This window comes from Oryzias latipes, chromosome 13 (assembly GCF_053564925.1).
Source record: "Oryzias latipes strain Hd-rR chromosome 13, Olatipes_Hd-rR_3.1".
NCBI classification, from domain to species: domain Eukaryota; kingdom Metazoa; phylum Chordata; class Actinopteri; order Beloniformes; family Adrianichthyidae; genus Oryzias; species Oryzias latipes.
The window spans coordinates 17,409,364-17,428,187 of NC_136249.1; the positions used below are offsets into that span (position 1 = coordinate 17,409,364).

An 18,824-nucleotide genomic window follows, 5' to 3' on the forward strand; every position below is an offset into this window, starting at 1 on the left:
AACCTCTCTCAAATGACCTCGTCTACATAGGATGTAGTCCACCTGAGTACTCCTACCTCCACTTCTGTATGTCACTCTATGTTCCTCTCTCTTCTGGAAGTAAGTGTTGACTACAGCCATTTCCATCCTCTTCGCAAAGTCCACCACCATCTGTCCCTCCAGATTCCTTTCCTTCACACCAAACCTGCCCATCACCTCCTCATCACCTCTGTTGCCCTCACCAACATGCCCATTAAAGTCTGCTCCAATAACAACTCTCTCTCCTCTGGGGATACCCTCTATGACCTCATCCAACTCACTCCAGAATCTCTCCTTCACTTCTAACTCACAGCCAACCTGTGGCGCATACCCACTGACTACATTCACCATCACCCCTTCAATTTCTAACTTTAGGCTCATCATCCTGTCTGAGACTCTTTTCACCTCTAGAACACTGTTTACAAACTCCCCCTTCAGAATCACTCCTACCCCGTTTCTCTTTCTATCAACACCATGATAGAACAGTTTGTATCCTCCTCCAATACTACGTGCCTTGCTGCCCTTCCACCTTGTCTCCTGCACACACAGTACATCTACCTTCCTTCTCTCCATCATGTCTGCCAGCTCTCTGCCTTTCCCTGTCATTGTGCCAACGTTAAGAGTCCCTATTCTCAAACCTATGTTCCTGCCTTTTCCCTTCTCTCTCTGGCCACGGACCCTTCTGCCTCCCCTCTTTCTTCCACCAACAGTAGTCAAATTTCCACCGACACCCTGTAGGTTAACAGCATCGGTGGCGGTCGTTGTTAACCCGGGCCTCGACCGATCCGGTATGTCTAAAGTGTTGTGGATGATTCGCATGGTTATTTTGGCAAATTTTTACGCCGGATGCCCTTCCTGACGCAACCCTCTCTATTTATCCGGGCTTGGGACCGGCACAGAGGCAACTGGCTTGCAACCCCTGTGGCTAGATTTGCTATAGTATAAAGTTTTTAATTCCACATAAATGCTATGCATAGTTTTTATACATTAGTGGGACAAAATATCCACATAATAAAAAGACAACATATACAGATATTTTTTATCATCAATAAATAACAAATGGCACTATTACAAAAAAAATTGTGAAGTCTAATATTTTTTCCTTTCTCTGTGCATGCATCCTTTATTACATATATTATAAACACAAAACAGTTATGCAAATTTAAGCTAAACTGGTATGAAAGAACACAGGAGGCCTCCTTAAGTGTAAATTAAATGTATCTAATCTGAGAACCATTGTAGATGCTTTAAAAAGAGTAAATGATAAAAGAAATAATTATTATTTAATATGATATAATAATTATTCCTACATGCTTGAACAAATTCGGTATCACAGAGCAGAGTGCATTCATTTGGTTGCAGAATACATTACATGTTTTGGTTCTATCCCCACAGAGGGAGCTGTGGGTACAGTTCTCACTGCAATGCCGGAAGAGACAAAAGGAATTAGCTGCACCGGCACTCCTGAAACTGTCTTTTGTGATCATTGTTGGGTTCTATAAAAGGGAAATGCAATAAACAACAAAGAAGAGAACATCAATCCATTTTCCAAACCCGCTGAACTGCTCCAGGGGTCAAGAGGCTGCTGGAGCCTATCCCAGCAACTGATTGGTTAAAGTGGGGTACACCAAAGACAGGTCACCTGTCTGTGACAGGGCTATGCAATCACTCACATGCACACCCAGGGGCAATTTAGAATCATCAATGAAACTAGGAAGCACGTTTTTGCCCACACATAAAAGGAGAGAACATACAAACTTCACACAAAAACAATGCAGCTTGGAATTGTACCAGGCCTAATTGGACACCACCATACAACCCTAAAGAGAAAATAATTTCCTTAAATGTATCTTTCCTGTTGTAAACTTTAAAACCTCTTTTGATCTTGCTGGAGACACAAAATAACTTGTTTGTGAACATTTAACTTAATAGCGAACCAGAGCAGCAGAGCAGATGAACTTGATCGACCACATTCTACTGAGCCAAAAAGCAGCCAGCCTGTCTTTTTGCTGAAGGCAAAGTCGCTCCACCCAAACTCTTTCAATGTTTGACTCTAATTCATTTGGTTTGTGCTGCAACTCGATAGTTTTATCTTGAATTGTTTTTCAGTGTGTTGGTTAGAGAAAAACTTCAAAGCAGATGGCTTCTTAAATAAATTGTTATGACAACATAAGGACGTCCACTAGTAAGTTTTAGAACTCAGAGGAGGAAAACAGTATTCCATAGAAAAGTTTGCAGAAACAAATGATCCATTGTAACCACTGAGACACTAAATCTAAGCTGGAACCTCCAGATCTTGAAAACAAAGCCAAAACAGAACATACAAAAGCATTTCAAGCTTTTCACAACACTAAGTTAGTCATGTGATGTGCAAAGTCAAAGACACAAATGAACTTGACCTCTTTTTCATCTGAATATTCTGCTGTTTAAAGCAGACAGTAATAGTTGTTGTCAGAAAAGCGTTTTTCCTTCCTTTAGTTCCTTTCTGTTTATCCTTCTGCTACTCTTAAAGCAGCATCTTTTCCAATAAGAGGTCCTTCCGTCTGCGTCAGCCTGTAAAGTCCACTTAGGGATCAGCTGTTGTCTATGTCATTTCCTTGCCTCGTCATTTCTTCCTTTTGCAGTTGGAGAGTTGAAGGTCCTGAGCAAAAAGGTTCAGCTTCTTCTTGATCAGTGTTTTGTACTGGTCTAAAACCTCTCCAATGGTTTTCCCCTCCTTGGTTTTTTGTGGGTGGTGGGGGGGTGTAAGGTTATCCTTCTGCAAATAGATTCACAGCAAAAAACTGATCAGAGGGAACCGATGCCCACAAAAGAAACATAACTGCTGATGGCTGTGTGCTCTCTAAGGAAACAGCATTTTTTACTCACAGTAACTTTTTTTGTTTTGTTTTCTGCTTTGATGATAGTTTAAAATGCATGAAAACATTCATGAAAGTTAATCCCAGTTTTTTTTTGGTTTTTTTTGTTTCTCAGAAGATAAACCTTTATTTTTCATACAAATGTCTTCCCCTTACACTTAAGAGTTTATTCAGACTGGGAAAAACGTTTGGCAAAGCGACTACAGGCAGAAATTATGGATTTCCTGAGCTTTGAGTTCATTCAAAGTTTATATTTCGCTCAAAGATTTTGAATTGCTGGATCAGCGTCAGGCTTTTTATTCTCTTGGCCCAATGGAGGCATGGTGCTGGGCGGTTCCTGGTAAGACGAAAGTTAAGAAGGTACTGATAACTGTTTATGACATAGATTGTCGGGAAAAATAGCGAGAAGCAATTTGTATCACATTAAAAATTGTTTTGATGAGTGCGACTCATCCGACCACATTTCAATGATTTGCTGTGTCTCATCGCTGTCGTGTTATGGCATGATTTGAAGAGAATTTTTATAAGGAACTGCAAGGTAGCTTTTCGGATGACATCACAGCAGCGCAGCACGCATGCCATGTAACCACGTTACATTTGTTCACGGCTCATCTGCTGCTACATTCTGACTGTGATTAGATCACCTGACCACCCGCTACGTTTTCCAGTTTCAGTTGTTCTGTTCTGAGGACGGATTGAATTCAGACTGAGGAATCTCAGAGCAAACTGAAGCTCAGTCCGATTGGAATTGAACCAAGACCATTGTGAATTATGGGTCTGAGAGCGGTTCCTGGTCCCAGACTGTTCTGGATTATCGGGGGAAACAAATTCTGGTTCACTTAAAGCGGACCAAACGTGTCCAGTCTGATCACACCCTTAAAAATCAGGGAATAAAGGATATCAGTGTTTCCTGACAGGACCCTGAGTCTACTGTTACATGGATGTGGGTGACTGTCATTTCCTTTGAATTTAGCGTTTCAGTGTAGTATGGATCATGTTTCAGGCCGTACCTGGATGGGAGCTTTTTTGACAATAATCATATAATTTTTGATCCTGAGTGTCCTCATACACTGCAGGCTGGTCTCATTGTTAATGACGAGGTCAAACAGCTGGAGGGCCTCCAAAATCTCTGCCTGCTTCTGCTGGAGCTTTAAGATATACAGAAAAAAAAGAAACACAATTACGACATCTCACTCAGAGAAAACTTTTGAAACTTTCTTACAAGCTTAAGTTGCGATTGAGAAATGGACAGAGTCTCTGGAAATGTTCTGAGGTTCTGTGAGGCAACAGCTTGGTTCAGGTTCAGTGTTTATATGGAGAATTTGACAGCGTGAGGAGCATTCACAAAAATTACTAAGCCAGAGCTTTGGCTGTTGTGAGGATTGTGCACCTGGATTTGGTTTTGTCAGACGTGTTTGGTTTTTTTTTTTGGATCATGTTCTGTTTCGGGTGTTCCCCTCTAGCCATTACACCAGGTAAATGTCATCCACCCTACCCTCAGTGTATTTATGTGTTTGGTTTTCATCTCCTTTGTCATGCTTTTGTTGCTCCCTTGGTTTAGGTATGTCTGAACTTACTTTTTAAATGCTTACGTTTATTTATTAAATGTTTAGGTCTCTGCCACGAAGCCTGGTCTTCTGCATATGGGGTCCTACATGGTTCCTGACAGATTTCGATGAACTTTTAGGAATATTCTTAGAATTTTGGAGTATTCTCAGAAATTTGCATCAAAAAAATCTTTACGTAATTACAGGAAAGTATTAATTAAAAAGTTTTTGTTTGTGAAAAAACTCTTATATTGCAAAAATAAAAAGGAGGGTAAAGAGAAAGATTTTAGGATCATGACGATGTAAAAGACAAACATTTTTAACGTCTGATTTCACATTTCTATACTTTTTGGAAATACTGTAACTTGGTTTCTTATTCGCAGTTACTATCATCGCTAAGATTGGATTTTAAAGAACAAAACTTTGCTTTAATAATCTTTAAAATTGATAAAACTTGAATTGATGCATCTTTGTTATTAGCAGAATCGAACTGAACTGAAAGTATAGCATGTAGAGACAAAAGTTTTTAAATTTTTATTCAGAGTTGTTCTGGGAACAAAACATCTCTGAATGTCTTCAAGGCCAGCGTTCCTGGACAGAGATCCTGTCTAACATCAGGAAAGCAGCTTTATTTATTCCTTGAATGTTGAGCAAAGCCGAGTCAAACTTTCTCCCCTGAATAACCCACCAGAAATGGAACAGGAAACATGGTAGGTCTTTGTTCTTTTTTTTTAAACTAAATTCAAAGAAACGAGCTTATGAGATGTTAATTAAGAATGCCATTTTCAAAATTTATTTTAATTTGAATATATTATTACTTTTTAACCTGTGTTTAATTTGAGGACGGTGGTACCCAGTTATTGATGGAGTAACATTAGATTCAGATTGACAGTTCTGTCATTACTTTTTTTTTTTTGTTTTTGCTCATCTGCTCACTGCGTGAGAAATAAAAACTGATTGAAATTCCATGACCTTCAAGTTCAAATGTGACATCAAATTTAAACGCAAACTAATAATTAGGTGGTTCAACTTTCACTTCAAGTGAAAGGTAAAAATTGCTTTCACCTTATTGACTTTTCTCCTCCACAGCTCTGTTTGCCAGTTTTTGTTCCACCTTCGTTAAGCACAATAACTTTTTATTTTTGTTGCTGATCCTAAAACAACTCACAGTTAAATTCTGCAGAAATCTCCTCACTGATGGAATCATAGATAAAGAAGGCTTGACAAGAGCCTCTTTTGTTCTCCCACGCAATAGTCAGAGCCAGTTAATCATGATAATAACTTGTTGCATGCCAGCAGCAAAACTCATCAGTGGCCAAGTGGCACAGTGTCTGTCCTGGGGAAGTCATGCATTCCCATCTATCTACCCCCCTGGGAGATTAGAGCAAATTTCATTCACCCAGGGGAGTGACAACTGCGAGACTTTAGCAAAGAGAACTAACTGAGGATTAACGCTTCTTTACAAATTAAAGGTGTTCCCAAATAATTAGGAGCTTGTCTGAAAAACATTTCTAATTCTTACTCATGGAACGCTCACGTTTCACTTTTAGACTCTACTCCTGATAAGCATCTCGGTATCTCATTTATTATGCAGAAAGTTCCTATTGTTGCTGCTTCTGTGTGACTTTTTCCTATCTATCAGATATTTATTTATCCCTCTACATTTAAAGGTTAACAGCCTTTTAACAGAAGAACATTTATAATCCATGTCAAATGATGTTAATATGCAGATGAAAAAGAAAACAGTAATGTTAAACAATGCCATATACCAGTATTCAGTTCAGAGCCCTAAAAGATCAGTAAGTCCAACAAAAGTTTAAATTTATTGGATAGGCAACAATTTATTTCAAAGGGAATCTTATCTTTGTACTTACAGTTTTATTTTCCCATTCGTTCAAGTTTAACTCCACAGACGGCATCAGCACTGGAGAAGGCAGCACGTCGGTCTTATTGCATTCAACCTGAGTAAATGGACATGATATTTATGTCACATTGTTCAGATTTTGTCCTTTCTAATTCAGTTTTTTATCTTTCTTTTTAAAATATACTCTAATGAAAATGGTGTTTTTGGTGTTTTCAACATGTTCTTGTGACATATTTCTGATGATGGAGGACATATAAAAAGAGGATTAAGCCTAAAATTCCATTTGTGAGTATTTCTTTATTCAGATTATTGTGAATCAGCAGATTTAAAAAATCCATTTTGAAAAAGATCGTATTTGTGATGTAGAAAATATGCTTGGCGGGCCATTCCATTCTGATGAATCCACTTCTAGACGATCAGATCCGTGTATGACTTTGCTTTCCTCGTCTGAGCTGCATCAGGCTCCAAACTGTACGGCTGGATAGCTCCAGTATGGATTGCCATTTTTGTTGCAGCAATTATTTTAGGTTTGGGGGGTTAGGAGCTATGAGCTAGCAGGGGAGCACGAAAAAGACAACTCTCAGCAATGGGGAGGGGAAGGGGGGTGGGGTTGCTCAACGCCAACTATCCATGCTTTGAAAATAGATTAAAAGATGATCGAAGTGGAACTATAACCAGAAATAAAATGCTCTTTTTTTAAAATGTGTTCTGGCTAAAAAAAAAGCAGGTTTATAAGATAGTTTGAGAAGAAACTCACACACCAGCGGACACATTCCAGAATAAACTGAAATAAAATAGTGGTAGAGCGTTTGCCCTGAAACTGGGAAATAGTGGTTTCAGAGATTACCAAAGAGTCTAAAAATGCGACCAATCCTTCTCTACTTGGGACACAACATTAAGGAGTCAAACCCCCAAAAGGTTCCCTGCTCCCCCAGGAGATGGGGCAAATTTGGGAAACAAAATTTGCACCTAGGAGTGTGACAGCAAGTGAGACGGCTCACTGAAAAATTCCATATTCCTGCACAGACTGCAAAGTAAGTTCCACAGCAGCCCAAAGCAAACTCTGTCTCTCCGTCAATTTTTAAAGCAACTCAAAAGATCAGCTTTAAAACATATTTATGAGCTAAAATAAACTATCAATGAAATGACATTCAAATAAAAAAAATAAAAAAAACTTTCTTACCTTCTCTGCAACCGACATGTTTTTTCGAGCCACAGAATTGCACCAAAAGTTGTTGGGTCTGGCGTGGACCTGAGGCAGGTTTGTGGAAATCCCTCCTATCAGCAGCCGCAGCAGCAGTAGGATACAGCCTGGAGGAGCAAATGATTGATGAACTGCCATTGAGCTGTTCCAAACAGGAACACACAGTATTTATCTGCTTGTTTCTGTTTGTTTATACCCTCCTCCTTTATCTTTAAATCTTGTGTATCATTAGTGAAGTCAACCATAAAACCAGCATCTTAACGCTTTATCAGGCATCAAAGCATGTGTGTGACTGCACTCATCCTTAATCGCATAAAAAGGATTCTGGGGAAAGTATGATAACTGACATACTTTGGGTTGTAGCTGAATTCTAAATGTTTCAGTGAGTGGATGAGAAAGGGTTAACTCCATCTCATATCCTTATCACTTCTCTATAAAGCCCTGCCCACGAATCGTGCTCCAACAAGTTGCAAAACTTTGTTTTTAAAAGTTCTTATTCAACGATATTTCTAGTGGAATTTATGAAGGAATATGAACCAGGATTAATATCCAGTTCAAGCTAAAATGATGACAAATATGTAAGGAGTCTCTGCCAAAACACAAAATATCACCAAGGGTCTACTTTGTAGCTAAAATATCTTTTTGCACTGTATGCACCTATTATCCGGTAAATATGAATTTTTTTAACTTAGTGCAACACCCACCACAACCACCAAAAAATAACTGTCAATAAAATGAATGGGGTCAAACTCTCTTATGGGGCTCAAAAGAATTATTTCAAACTCCACTAATGAAACCAAAACACATGTGATGGGGATCTCCAAAGGAAGTTATGGGTATTATGGACCTTCAGCTTGGTGGCTATTTTGTGGCAAAATGAGAAAATTGGCAATTTTCCCACAATATGGAAAAAGAAAACTTTTGTTCAAGCAATCTCCACAAAATTTCACTTGCATGCCACCAATTTAAGAATATTGGGGAAACTTTTGACATGAGTCATTGACTTCAACGCGTGGTAAACAAAAAACCTATGTTACCAAGGAAATCCAAACATTTACTTATGCTGACTCTTCTAAAAATTACTTAGACCTGTTTGACACCCCCATGCGACCAAAAAATAGGATGGTTTCAATTTTCATATTTTGAAAAAAGGTTTCTTTTTCATTATTTTTGTCACATGCAGTTCTGACTAGGGCTGCAGGGGCAGAAGAGGAGAGTGAGGGGAATGTAGCAGCCGCTCAGACACTTATGGCGGTAATGGGGGGCAATGGAAACGGGCATTACCATGAAACACTTGTTTTAACATAATATTTTCAAGCAGAAGTTTTATTTGTGAATGATGAGTGGTTTTGTTTCTAGAAATAGATTTTCTTGATTTAGGAAACTGTAAATGTATTCAACAAAACCCGTAAATATATTTACAAGAGCAAAGAGTTAAACACCTAAATATAACCAATGTTTATAACCAATGTTAGGATTTAATTACATCACAACTTATTTTTGAGAAATCTATTTTAAAAATTCCATATTCCCAATACCAAATTCTACTATTTCTATTGGCAGATGTTTTTTCCACTTATAACAAGGTAAAAAAATCTTGTATGTTTTAACTTGTTTTCAGAAGGACATTTTTTACAGTGTTTATGATCAGCTCTGATAGAATATTCTTGAATTGTTGGAACATATTTAGCTTTAGAGATTTACACCAAAATATATGAAAGACGCCATCCAAATCTCTAAACGTAGACACCAAAGGTTATGAATTCAAACCTTTAACTTACTGCTATAAGCCATAACCGGCTCTCCCTGGATGCATGGTGGTCCTTGGCAGTGGTTTCCCCTCCATTTGACGTAGTAGAAATCAGGTCAGACTCACTTTCTGCAAACAATATTCCAAAAAATCCAAGTCTCTGTCTGCTGGGCGCAAACCGGATCCTTCACGACAGTTTTTGTCTGTCTTTCACTTACATCACTGAGAAGTAAAAGTGAGTGGTGTGTGTCTGCAGCGTGCGCAATTTTTGAAGAATGCTGTGTCTTTGATGGAAACAGAAGTTAATGTTTCACCCTAGGTCCCTGTGTAAATACAACCTAGAATGTACAAACTCAGTTTAGACACAAGGATGTCCTCGTTATGTAATAACAAAATTGCTTTCTTTTTTGGTTTATGACTGTCGTTGAAATACATAGCATATATACCCACTCTTTGACTAAATGGAGTTCTTCCTTTACACTCCTTGCTGAGGGCAAACCTCAAAGGTGGCACTGAATTGTGCAATAATTTCAAAGGAACTGTAGATTTCACAGATACCATTCCAGATTGAGATACGTTTACGACGACTTTGTCTGAACTTGTCTAAACTGTCGCTGAGCGTGTGTCATCCTCTTCTTACCAAAGCTTTTTTTAGTCCACACTGAAACAGGTGTTCCATGAATGTAAAGTTTTTAATTTCTAACTAACCATGACACAGATACTGTCCCCCCCTCCACACACACCCACTCATATTTCAGAAAGACATGACTGAAAGCTGCTATTTGTTTTTAAATAGACAACGTTACAGGATTTTACTTTTGTGCAATGTTTTCCTGTGACAATGGAAATCCGTCCTGCATGAGGGCTTGATAAAAATTAAAATCAAAAATAATAGACACTTCATTTCTATTTTACTTAAAGTTTTTTATTTTGCGCCATCATCTGTGTGTGTGTGTGTGGGTGTGTGTCTGTGGGGGGTGTGTGTGTACGTGTGCGTGTGTGTGGTTGCTGCACGATTCAACTGAAGAGGTTAGCTGACTCCAATTCATGTCACAGCTGGTTCCTTCCTGAAAGGGACAACCCGGGTTTAGAAGATGAATGAATGGATGAGGTTATTTCAGTCATAAACAAACCAACCAGATGCCTCAATTAAAGTAGGTGGAGCCTGCTGGCCCCCACATCCAACATTTGAAATGTCGGATTGACAGATTTCATGTAGCCCTCTTTCAAGTGGTAGGGGTGTGGACTTCAAACAAGCTCACTCCTGATTGATGGGAGTGGTTGCCATAGAAACGATGACACAGACCAGGACCACTGTTTACAGACGAGTTCTGTCTCCAACACGCCGTCGTCTGTATTTGCGATGAAGGGTGACTAAATTGACTTTCTTTTGGTTGGAGCCAAAAGTAAACCCTTTTCTGCTGTGTGGATGACATCACACTCAGTGATCTTTTCTCAGTGAAGTTTGCATGTTCTCCCCATGCATGCAAAGATAATCTCCAGGTGCTCTGGCCTCCTCGCACAGTCCAAAACAAGCTTTTCAGGTGGACTGTGAGATGTCATCGTGTAACCCTGCGATGCCTTTGGCCTTTCCCAGCTGGGTTATAGGCTCCGGCAGCCCTTGTGACCCCTCACAAGATCCTGCAGCTGGTGAATGAGTGAACATCTCTGTTGTTGAGATTATGGACACAACGTGAGAGCCAAATGAAGATCCAGTTGATGTGGAAGAAGTTTTTTTTACCAACTCTGTGTGACAAACCATTATCTGAACAGAGAGGGGCAGGAGTGTAGAAGTTTCGTATTAAAAATGTGTTTTGTTTTTTTAGGGCTTGGTGTGGCCTCATTTTGCCCTGCATGTGTCCTGGTGTGCGGCAAACCCCCTTACTTACAATTCATGGGAAAGACCGGGAGTTTGTGGTCTGTGGGGACGGTCAAAGACTCACAATGGAGGTTCTGAAACTGTTAGTCTGCAGAATAATGCTTTCCTAAGAAACCTGCAGTTAAAACATCACATGACGACACAAACTAAAGAATGCTCAGAGCTCTAGAAATTATTCAGAGATTATTTTTTTGCTTCTCACTTCAGCTCTGGGCTTTCCTTCTGTTTTGGAGGATTCTCTAACGTCTAAACCTCTAAATCTTCTGCTGAAACTTGTTGCTGAATTCCCCTCAGGATGCTGAGAATTGAGATTGAGAGATGATGAAAAGTACCGTCATCCCTCTGCTGTCAAAGGGTCATTTTTCTTTCTGCATGGCTTCAATGACCCCGTTGTTAAAATGTCGATGTGTGTGTGCGTTTGCGTGCATGAGAGCCCTTTACAGCACATTATCTTGTAGTTGCTCCTCCACACAAGCACTCGTCACCATGGTAACACCCAAGCAACAGCACGGCCTCTTCTCTCTCTCTGTCTGTCTTTTTATCTTGTGAGTAATTTTACGTTTTCTCCTTCGACAGATGTGATGCAGGCGAGGCCGCTCATCAAGAGAACCTGTTTGCCTCTTCACATGTTTTCCACATCTTTTTTGAGAAATAAAAGGGAATATCTGATTTTTTTCCTCCAGGGGAGCAAATGCCTTTGGAACCACATGAGGGGTCCTCTTTGTCTCTTCTCTGGATGGACGAGGGTTCTGCATCAACAAGGTTTGCTTTCTGTTTAGTGAGGATAAGGTCCACAGGAATTAAAGAAATGTAAAGACAGGATTATTACACACAAACAAAACCTTTTGGTTATTTTATCCCAATACTGTAGCTGAGATCTTTGAACAAAAGCATAGACAGATATCCTAAAAGCCCTTCCATAATAAGACCTGCTGGATGTGGGACCTTAACCGGATCAGAAAAGAGAAATAGCATGGAACTTTTGCAGCATCTTCCCGTCTGTCCAGCCTGCCGTCAAGAATGCGACACCGTCCTGATTTTGCCATGCTCTCACACCATGTGTAGCAGGTGTGTGGCAGCTGGAGGACCAACAGGATCGTGCTGCCGTGAAGCTCTGCTCTCTGTCTGCTCCATTCTATGCCCCTGCTGTAGACGCTATGTGGAGCTGCCGTGCTGGAGCTGGGGATGTGCCACTTCCTGTCTTCCTAAACATCCTTCATTAAGGTCTGAGCATGTCAGCAGACAGATGGGCTTCTCAGATGACTCACCTGAAGATTGCCCTCACAATGCAAAGGTAAGCTGCGATGACATTTACAGCAACAACAACACCAAAGAAAAAAACATTTATGGTTTGTATTATTTATGTCTTATTCAAAAAATTAGAATGAGTCCAATCTGGTTCTATGTTTGGATCCTTGTAATGTTATGATGTCAAGATGTTTATGATTTATGTGCAGATCAGAAAAATGTGATCCTCCTGACTACCAGAGAAAAAAAGTTGTCCTGTTTTTAACACATTTCTACTATTAGGTATTTATCCAAGTGTGGACTAACATAATGACAAAAAATAAATGTACATTTTTGGAATTTTTCTTTTTTGCATTTTTCTTGCCTCATTAATGCTGCTTTCAGGAAGGTGCATCCCACGCCCGCTCCGATTGTGAGTATGTTCTGCTGATTTAAATGAAACTGAATCTAATGGAAACACAGTCAGAGTAGATTTGCTGGGCTGAAACTTAAATGTAAATGTTTGGAATTTAAAATAATAAAAAAGGTCAAGATGGGGTCATTTGGAAACCTTTGAGGAAACCTTTCAAATCTCATGACGAAACCTTTTAATTCTAATTTTATGAAACAGACACAAAACTTGATCTAAATTTTGATAGTTCTTTTGCATTAAAACAAAGTATTATTTGCATTTTTAACAAAGCTGCATGTTTACTTGAACTGTTTTATGAGACCCAGTATTTCCAATCAACCCTTACATATAATAGACAGATATCTTTGGACAATTTACGCTGAAAATACCCAAGTCTTCTCTAAAATAAAGCCGCTATTATAGCAGCGTGTTTCTATAGTAATATGCTGATGCTAAAATGTGATAAATAGGATTTTTTTTATTCCAGTCTATCCGTTAAAATCCACATCTGTGGTGGAGTCTGGAAAACAGTCCTCAATTGCCAATTCCGCGGAGACGACACTAGATGGCGCTGTAGAGCTGCAGGAGAAGGAAATGGAGCAGTCCGTCTTTGGTATGGTTTCCCTCATCATTATGAGACTTTTCCAAATATTTTTTTTTTTGTTTGTTTTGTTTTGTTTTGTTTAATTCACCGTGTGGTGAGTCCCGGTGTTGTTCCGTCCCGTTTTAGGCCTGTTTTTCTCTTTGGACCCTTCATGTGTGCCTCCATCCCTCCACCTCTCCAGTTCCTGCCTCACAGTGAGCCACCACGGAGACAGTCTTCTGCAGGGCCGCACGCGCCTCGGCCAGGTGTGCTCTGATGTTGCGATCGCACGCGGACAGTACTACTGGGAGGTGGACGTGTGCAACAGCTCCATCTACCGGCTCGGTAAATCCGGGATTTGGTTTCGGTTGTTGCCAGTTTCCTCCGAATTGCAGAGAGCTGCGCTGTTAGGCACCAAAGCCTATTTAAGTAAAACAAACACGCACGCGGGCTGTGAGCACGCGCGTTCGTATTCCTCATAAAACCGACCCACTGGATAGCAACACTTACAGGATGGTTGATCTGCAACCATTCAAACAGCAGCTTTTTTTTTATTAGAAATACCAGAAAATGTCTTTCAGTTTGTACCTTCCGTGACCTTTAACTTGGTTTTTGTCTTAGTTGTGTAATTGGATTTGTGTGTTTTTATTTTCAGACATAATTCTCTTATGACTTTTATTGCCCGAACTCAGGTGTGATTATGCTGCTCAATAGTGTGTTTCAAAGCTGACTTGGGCTCTGTGACCTGCAGACTACGATTACACGATATGAGGAAAACTCGCGATATGGGGATATAACTTGTGATACATGAACAAATGGCAACAGTAACATCAAGTAAAACAACAGTAAAACAAAGAAAGATTTTTTTTTAATTATTTAGTCCATGACTTTTAACCTCAGAAAGCAGCTTACATCTTTAATTTTAAAAAATCTCCTTCAGTAACTTCTACAATTTGAAACTTTTCCTACAGATTTCAATCTATCACCTCCTAACTCCTCGAGCATCACTGGGAAGATGCATTTTGAGTGGCGTTTCCATGGAGAGCAAGAATATGTTAACGGTCCCGTGTTGTTCGTACATTTTTTACTAGAATATTGTGAAAATTTAACACACAAGTCCAGGACTCAAGCTGAACAAAACTAAATAACATACGACATGGCTATATTAGGAAGGTGGTTATCAAAAAACCCTCTGCTGTCAAGGAGATCCAGAAATGTAAGCTTGCTCAAAATTACATAGACCTGTTCATCCCCCCCTGGACGACCAAATAATAAAATGATTGCTATGGAAATAAAAGCAACGTTTTTCACGTCCAGCTCTGATTAGGCTGGCAGAGGCAGAGGGGAATGTGAGGGCAGTTTAAAAGGGGCACTCTGGGCCATGCAATGCCATTCGCGCCTTTAATTATATTTACTTTTTTAACATTAAGAATGCTTCTCTTAGTGGATGAAGGATGCTTCAGAGGTCTTTTTGTGTGATTTGAATGGAGTTTGTTTTTGCTTCTTTAAGAGAAAATCATTTTCCATCCACTCAGGAAGGCTGTCTCTGTCTCCTCAGGGGTCTGCTCATTGGATGGTTGTAGCGGCTGGTGGCTGCAAAGGAATGGCGTGTGTTTCTCTGCGGTGTATGATGGATGTGACGAGCCAGTTTATTCTGTCCCACCAGGGATCAAAACCATAGGAGTCTTCCTCAACCTGGGAGGGGGAATCCTGAGCTTCCATAACCCCTTGACCCAGGAGCATCTCGCCACACTGCCCACTCGTTTTCAGCCTCCTGGAGTGCGACCAGCTTTAGGTCTTGGGGAGGGCAGGCTGAAAGTGCGCTGTGGACTTTCGCCTCCCCCTCATGTGTTTCTATGTAAAGACTCAGCCTACAGGGCATCTTCTGCACCCAGCGGAGGTTGGTGGTGCAAAGATGTCCCCTTCTTGCTGGTGAAGAGAGCAGTTCGAAAGTTTGAGAACTTGGCCCTGCGTGACTCCAGCTCGAGCCAGATTCCCCGTTTTGAAGTGGAGCGACGAACAAAAAGGAAAGTAAAATCGAATGAGAAGAGCTTGTAAAAGTTCCTTTCTAATGGAACCCGGGATCCCGCCCACAGCTCCAAGCGGTTTGATCTTCTGCTGTCATTTAAAGGCTAATTTTTCAACTTGAAAGACTTCAGTGGCCTATTTCCACTCTCTGCTTGAACCCGGACCTGCAATTGACTCTCTCCCCAAGACGCAGCTTCTTCTCACAGCTGAAGGACCCCCACTGGTCTGAGCTTAAGCCAGAGCGGACCCTTGGCCAAGTGGAGTGTAGGCAGAGGGTGGGCTTTTGGCAGTGGGACTTCACCGTGTGACAGTTGTTGGACAGTAGGGGGTCTGCACCGTAGAAAAAACAACTTTCTCCATGTGGATGTGCAGGCTCCTCCTCCCTCGTGCATTTTGGTGCTTGAGTGAGGAAACAAGGGGTGAGATGGCGAGGTCCGTGCACAGCAACGCCGGCCGGCGCTGTTGACACAGGAGGAACAGGTGGCAGCACACAACTATCCCGCGGCCTTTCTTCGATACTACAGTTGCGCTGGCCTTTTTGACCCCTGGGAAACCGCAGGGCTCTCGGGGACTTCAAACAAGTGGGAGAGGGCAGAAGAACAGAGGGAGAAAGAGAAAACAGCATGCACGACAGCGGGTGATGAATGGGAAAAAATGAATAGAGGGATTCCTCCCAGCTTTCATGCCAAGTAGCTGCTTTGGCTCAGACTGAATTCACTTTAAGTCTCATTGAAAAGCCTCAAAAGAAGGAAAACACAGTAAATCAGATGATTAGACCAATCATTTTTATGGTGCTTAGTAGAAATGCAAGTTTGACACCAATAACTGGAACAGAGGCACCAGGAAAAAATGTGTAACCGGAATGAAAGACTTGGTGACAGATCAGGGGAGCCAACAGAGTGGCGGGGACATGATCAGACTTGATCTTAAGCACTTTATGAGAGTGAAAGCCGTTGACTCAGTGAGTTGAGACTCCTTTGTTTCCCCGCAGAGGTGTTTGAACATGGCAGCAGAGTGGGACGTTGGAGTTCATTTAACCTCCTTTGAGTACATATGACCCCGAGACCTGTCAGTCTGGAGAAAACAGAAAAGCCCAGCAGAACAAGCCCTCAAACAGAGGAAAAATAAACGTGTTTAGGACTAATGTTTTAATTTTTCCAGAGCAACTCTGAAGTTCATCATAATGAACGCGAATAATTGTAAATTCAGTTTCTCCTTTTGTTACTCACTAAATGAGCAGAAAGCCATTTCACACTGATCTTCTGATCGTCTCTACTAGAGGTGTAGGAAAAAAAAACAATTCTGTAAAATGTTGCAATATTTTTTTTGGGCAACAAATGAAATATTTACTTTAATACAATACTACCAAAACAGTTTTTTGTTAATTATTTATAAGCAAACATTTAGTTCAGGATCTTACTGTTGTTGTTCCACCAAAACTTTCAACCACTACTTGGAAGCACATTGAACTTAAGATCTGCATCAAAAAAGAAAATCTGTCAGTAGATGTTTCCTGATAAATCTGCTGTTGTTGTTCCACAGCTCTATGATATCTACATGTCTCAGTTAGAACTGAAACAAGCAAGATTATTGGAGATTATTCATTGATTCTTTGGTTGTTTGATTAGCAGCTATTTGCTGAATACACAAAAGTACATTTTAGAAGAGTTGGAAACAAGTAGCACTTTATTTTCTAAATCATACTTAAAGAGCCTCATTGGTTAAAGTTCCTCTCCGATCATCTTTTGATCCATTGTAAGAACGTTCCCAGTGGTCTTTTAATTATGATTATGAGGTTTTTAGCCAACGTTTTTAAAAACTGTCATTTCCTGAGACATAGTTTCTGCAGAGCAGCAGGACGTTCAGTAGAAATTCTCCTCTGAGTTATGGGTGGGACTGTTGGGACATTCCTGTCGCTGAGAGCTCCCTGTTTACACTCTCTCCTGCAAGCTTAAAGCCCCACACCCCAACCTAAGATAAGCAGTGCAACAAAAATTGTGACTGGAGTTATCCATTTGTACAGTTGGGAGCCAGATTCCAGCTCAGATGAGGAAAACAAAGACGTACATGGATCTAGTCGCCTGAAGGTGGATGCATCACAATGGAGCGAAGCATAAAGCTTGTGGCCCACCCTGTGTATTTTCTACATCACAAATATGATCTTTTTCCTGGCTCTTGATTTATAATGATTTGCTAAAAGAAATAGTTTATGTACAGAAAAAAATGTTGTTGTAGAAACCAGAAAATGTTGAGTAATGACAAATTATTCCATAATTTTTTCAAATAAAAGCGCTATAGATTTGCTGTTGTAGAAGCAAAATGTTTGTTTTACAGCTTTATTTTTTGATGATTAAATAATCATCCTAAAGATGCAATACTTTTTCCAAGTTGTAGTCTCAAAAAAGTAATTCTACATTGTCTCTGCTACCATCTATATCGTGTTGTGAAGTGTGTATCATGATATGTGTCATATCACCAGACTCTTGCCAATACACAGTCTGTTCTGTCTCAGCGGGTTCTGTCGGTCATGTGGAGCATTCATCTTAGCAACTTTGCCTCTGGCAGTCTGGAGACATTTCACACTCGTCCTCATGTGTTTCTTCAGCTTCTTTCAAACAGATGACTGCATATAAAACTGCACTCCCCACCACAGACTTGTAAAAAAGCTGCAACATCCTGCTGCAAACGTCAGAAACCTCACATCTCCGTGTTGGAATTCCAGCTCAGCCTGTTGGTTCTCTGATCACTTATCACTCCATCATGTTGGCTCTCCTCATAGGATTGAAATCCCACACCTCCCTAAATGTACAGGCGGTCTTCCTCGAAATAGTGTTATTATTACCCCATCATGTTACATGTGCCCCCTCTTTATGTGCCCTTATAAGCCCAATACTGATGAACCCCAAAATGAGTCTTCAGAGTCTTTCCAAAGACCAATCAATCGGATAGCTCTTAAATTTGGAGGTCTGTCAGGTGGAGGTGCCTTCATTTGAGCGTGCTGGGTGCTCACGGGATGAATGAACATCCTGTGAAATCTCAGACCTGCTTTTCTGTAGCTTTGAAGAATGACATCTGAAACGGTTTGGGTCCTGGAACAGACCATGTGTGCTGATCCACAGATCCTTTTTCTTATCAGGTTGGTTCTGGAAAATGACAGGGGAGGAAATGAGGGGACATAGTTTGCTCACATAAAGGGAGGGGGCAGCAGATTTGACCAGACAACGTTGATATTCAGAGGATTCTCAAATACGTTTGCGGTTTACAGCTTCAACCTGGGACATCCCTAGGATTGTGGGTGATACTGCCATGTGACAGACTGACAACCTGTCCAAGATGAACCCTACCTTCGCCCAACAGCTGCTGGGATAGGCCCCAGCAACCCAGTGACCTCAAAGGGGATTCAGAAGGTTCTGAAAATGGATGGATGACTGGATGGATGGATGGATGGATGGAT

General features: G+C 40.6%; 2 protein-coding genes across 3 annotated transcripts; one reads left to right on the forward strand and one right to left on the reverse strand.

Annotated features, from left to right (window-relative positions):
• Positions 1 to 953: 953 nt before the first annotated feature.
• LOC144996833 (uncharacterized) lies at positions 954 to 9,579 on the reverse strand. 2 transcript variants are annotated; one of them, XM_078956549.1, is made up of 6 exons: positions 9,460 to 9,579; positions 9,273 to 9,370; positions 7,471 to 7,598; positions 6,298 to 6,384; positions 3,887 to 4,024; positions 954 to 2,776 (listed from the first exon to the last, which is right to left on the reverse strand). In XM_078956549.1, exons 2-6 carry the CDS (start codon positions 9,283 to 9,285, stop codon positions 2,624 to 2,626), a joined length of 519 nt encoding a protein of 172 aa, XP_078812675.1. In that variant the 5' UTR covers positions 9,286 to 9,370; positions 9,460 to 9,579; the 3' UTR covers positions 954 to 2,623. The 2 variants fall into 2 exon arrangements, with proteins under 2 accessions (XP_078812675.1, XP_078812674.1); XM_078956548.1 differs by lacking the exons at positions 9,273 to 9,370; positions 9,460 to 9,579 and having other exon boundaries at positions 7,471 to 7,739.
• Positions 9,580 to 11,618: 2,039 nt separating this feature from the next.
• LOC105355448 (uncharacterized) lies at positions 11,619 to 17,690 on the forward strand. Its single transcript, XM_078956547.1, has 7 exons — positions 11,619 to 11,665; positions 11,804 to 11,882; positions 12,273 to 12,414; positions 12,753 to 12,780; positions 13,247 to 13,372; positions 13,490 to 13,687; positions 14,901 to 17,690. The coding sequence occupies exons 2-7, from the start codon at positions 11,812 to 11,814 to the stop codon at positions 15,398 to 15,400; spliced, it is 1,065 nt and encodes a 354-aa protein (XP_078812673.1). The 5' UTR covers positions 11,619 to 11,665; positions 11,804 to 11,811; the 3' UTR covers positions 15,401 to 17,690.
• Positions 17,691 to 18,824: the final 1,134 nt, after the last annotated feature.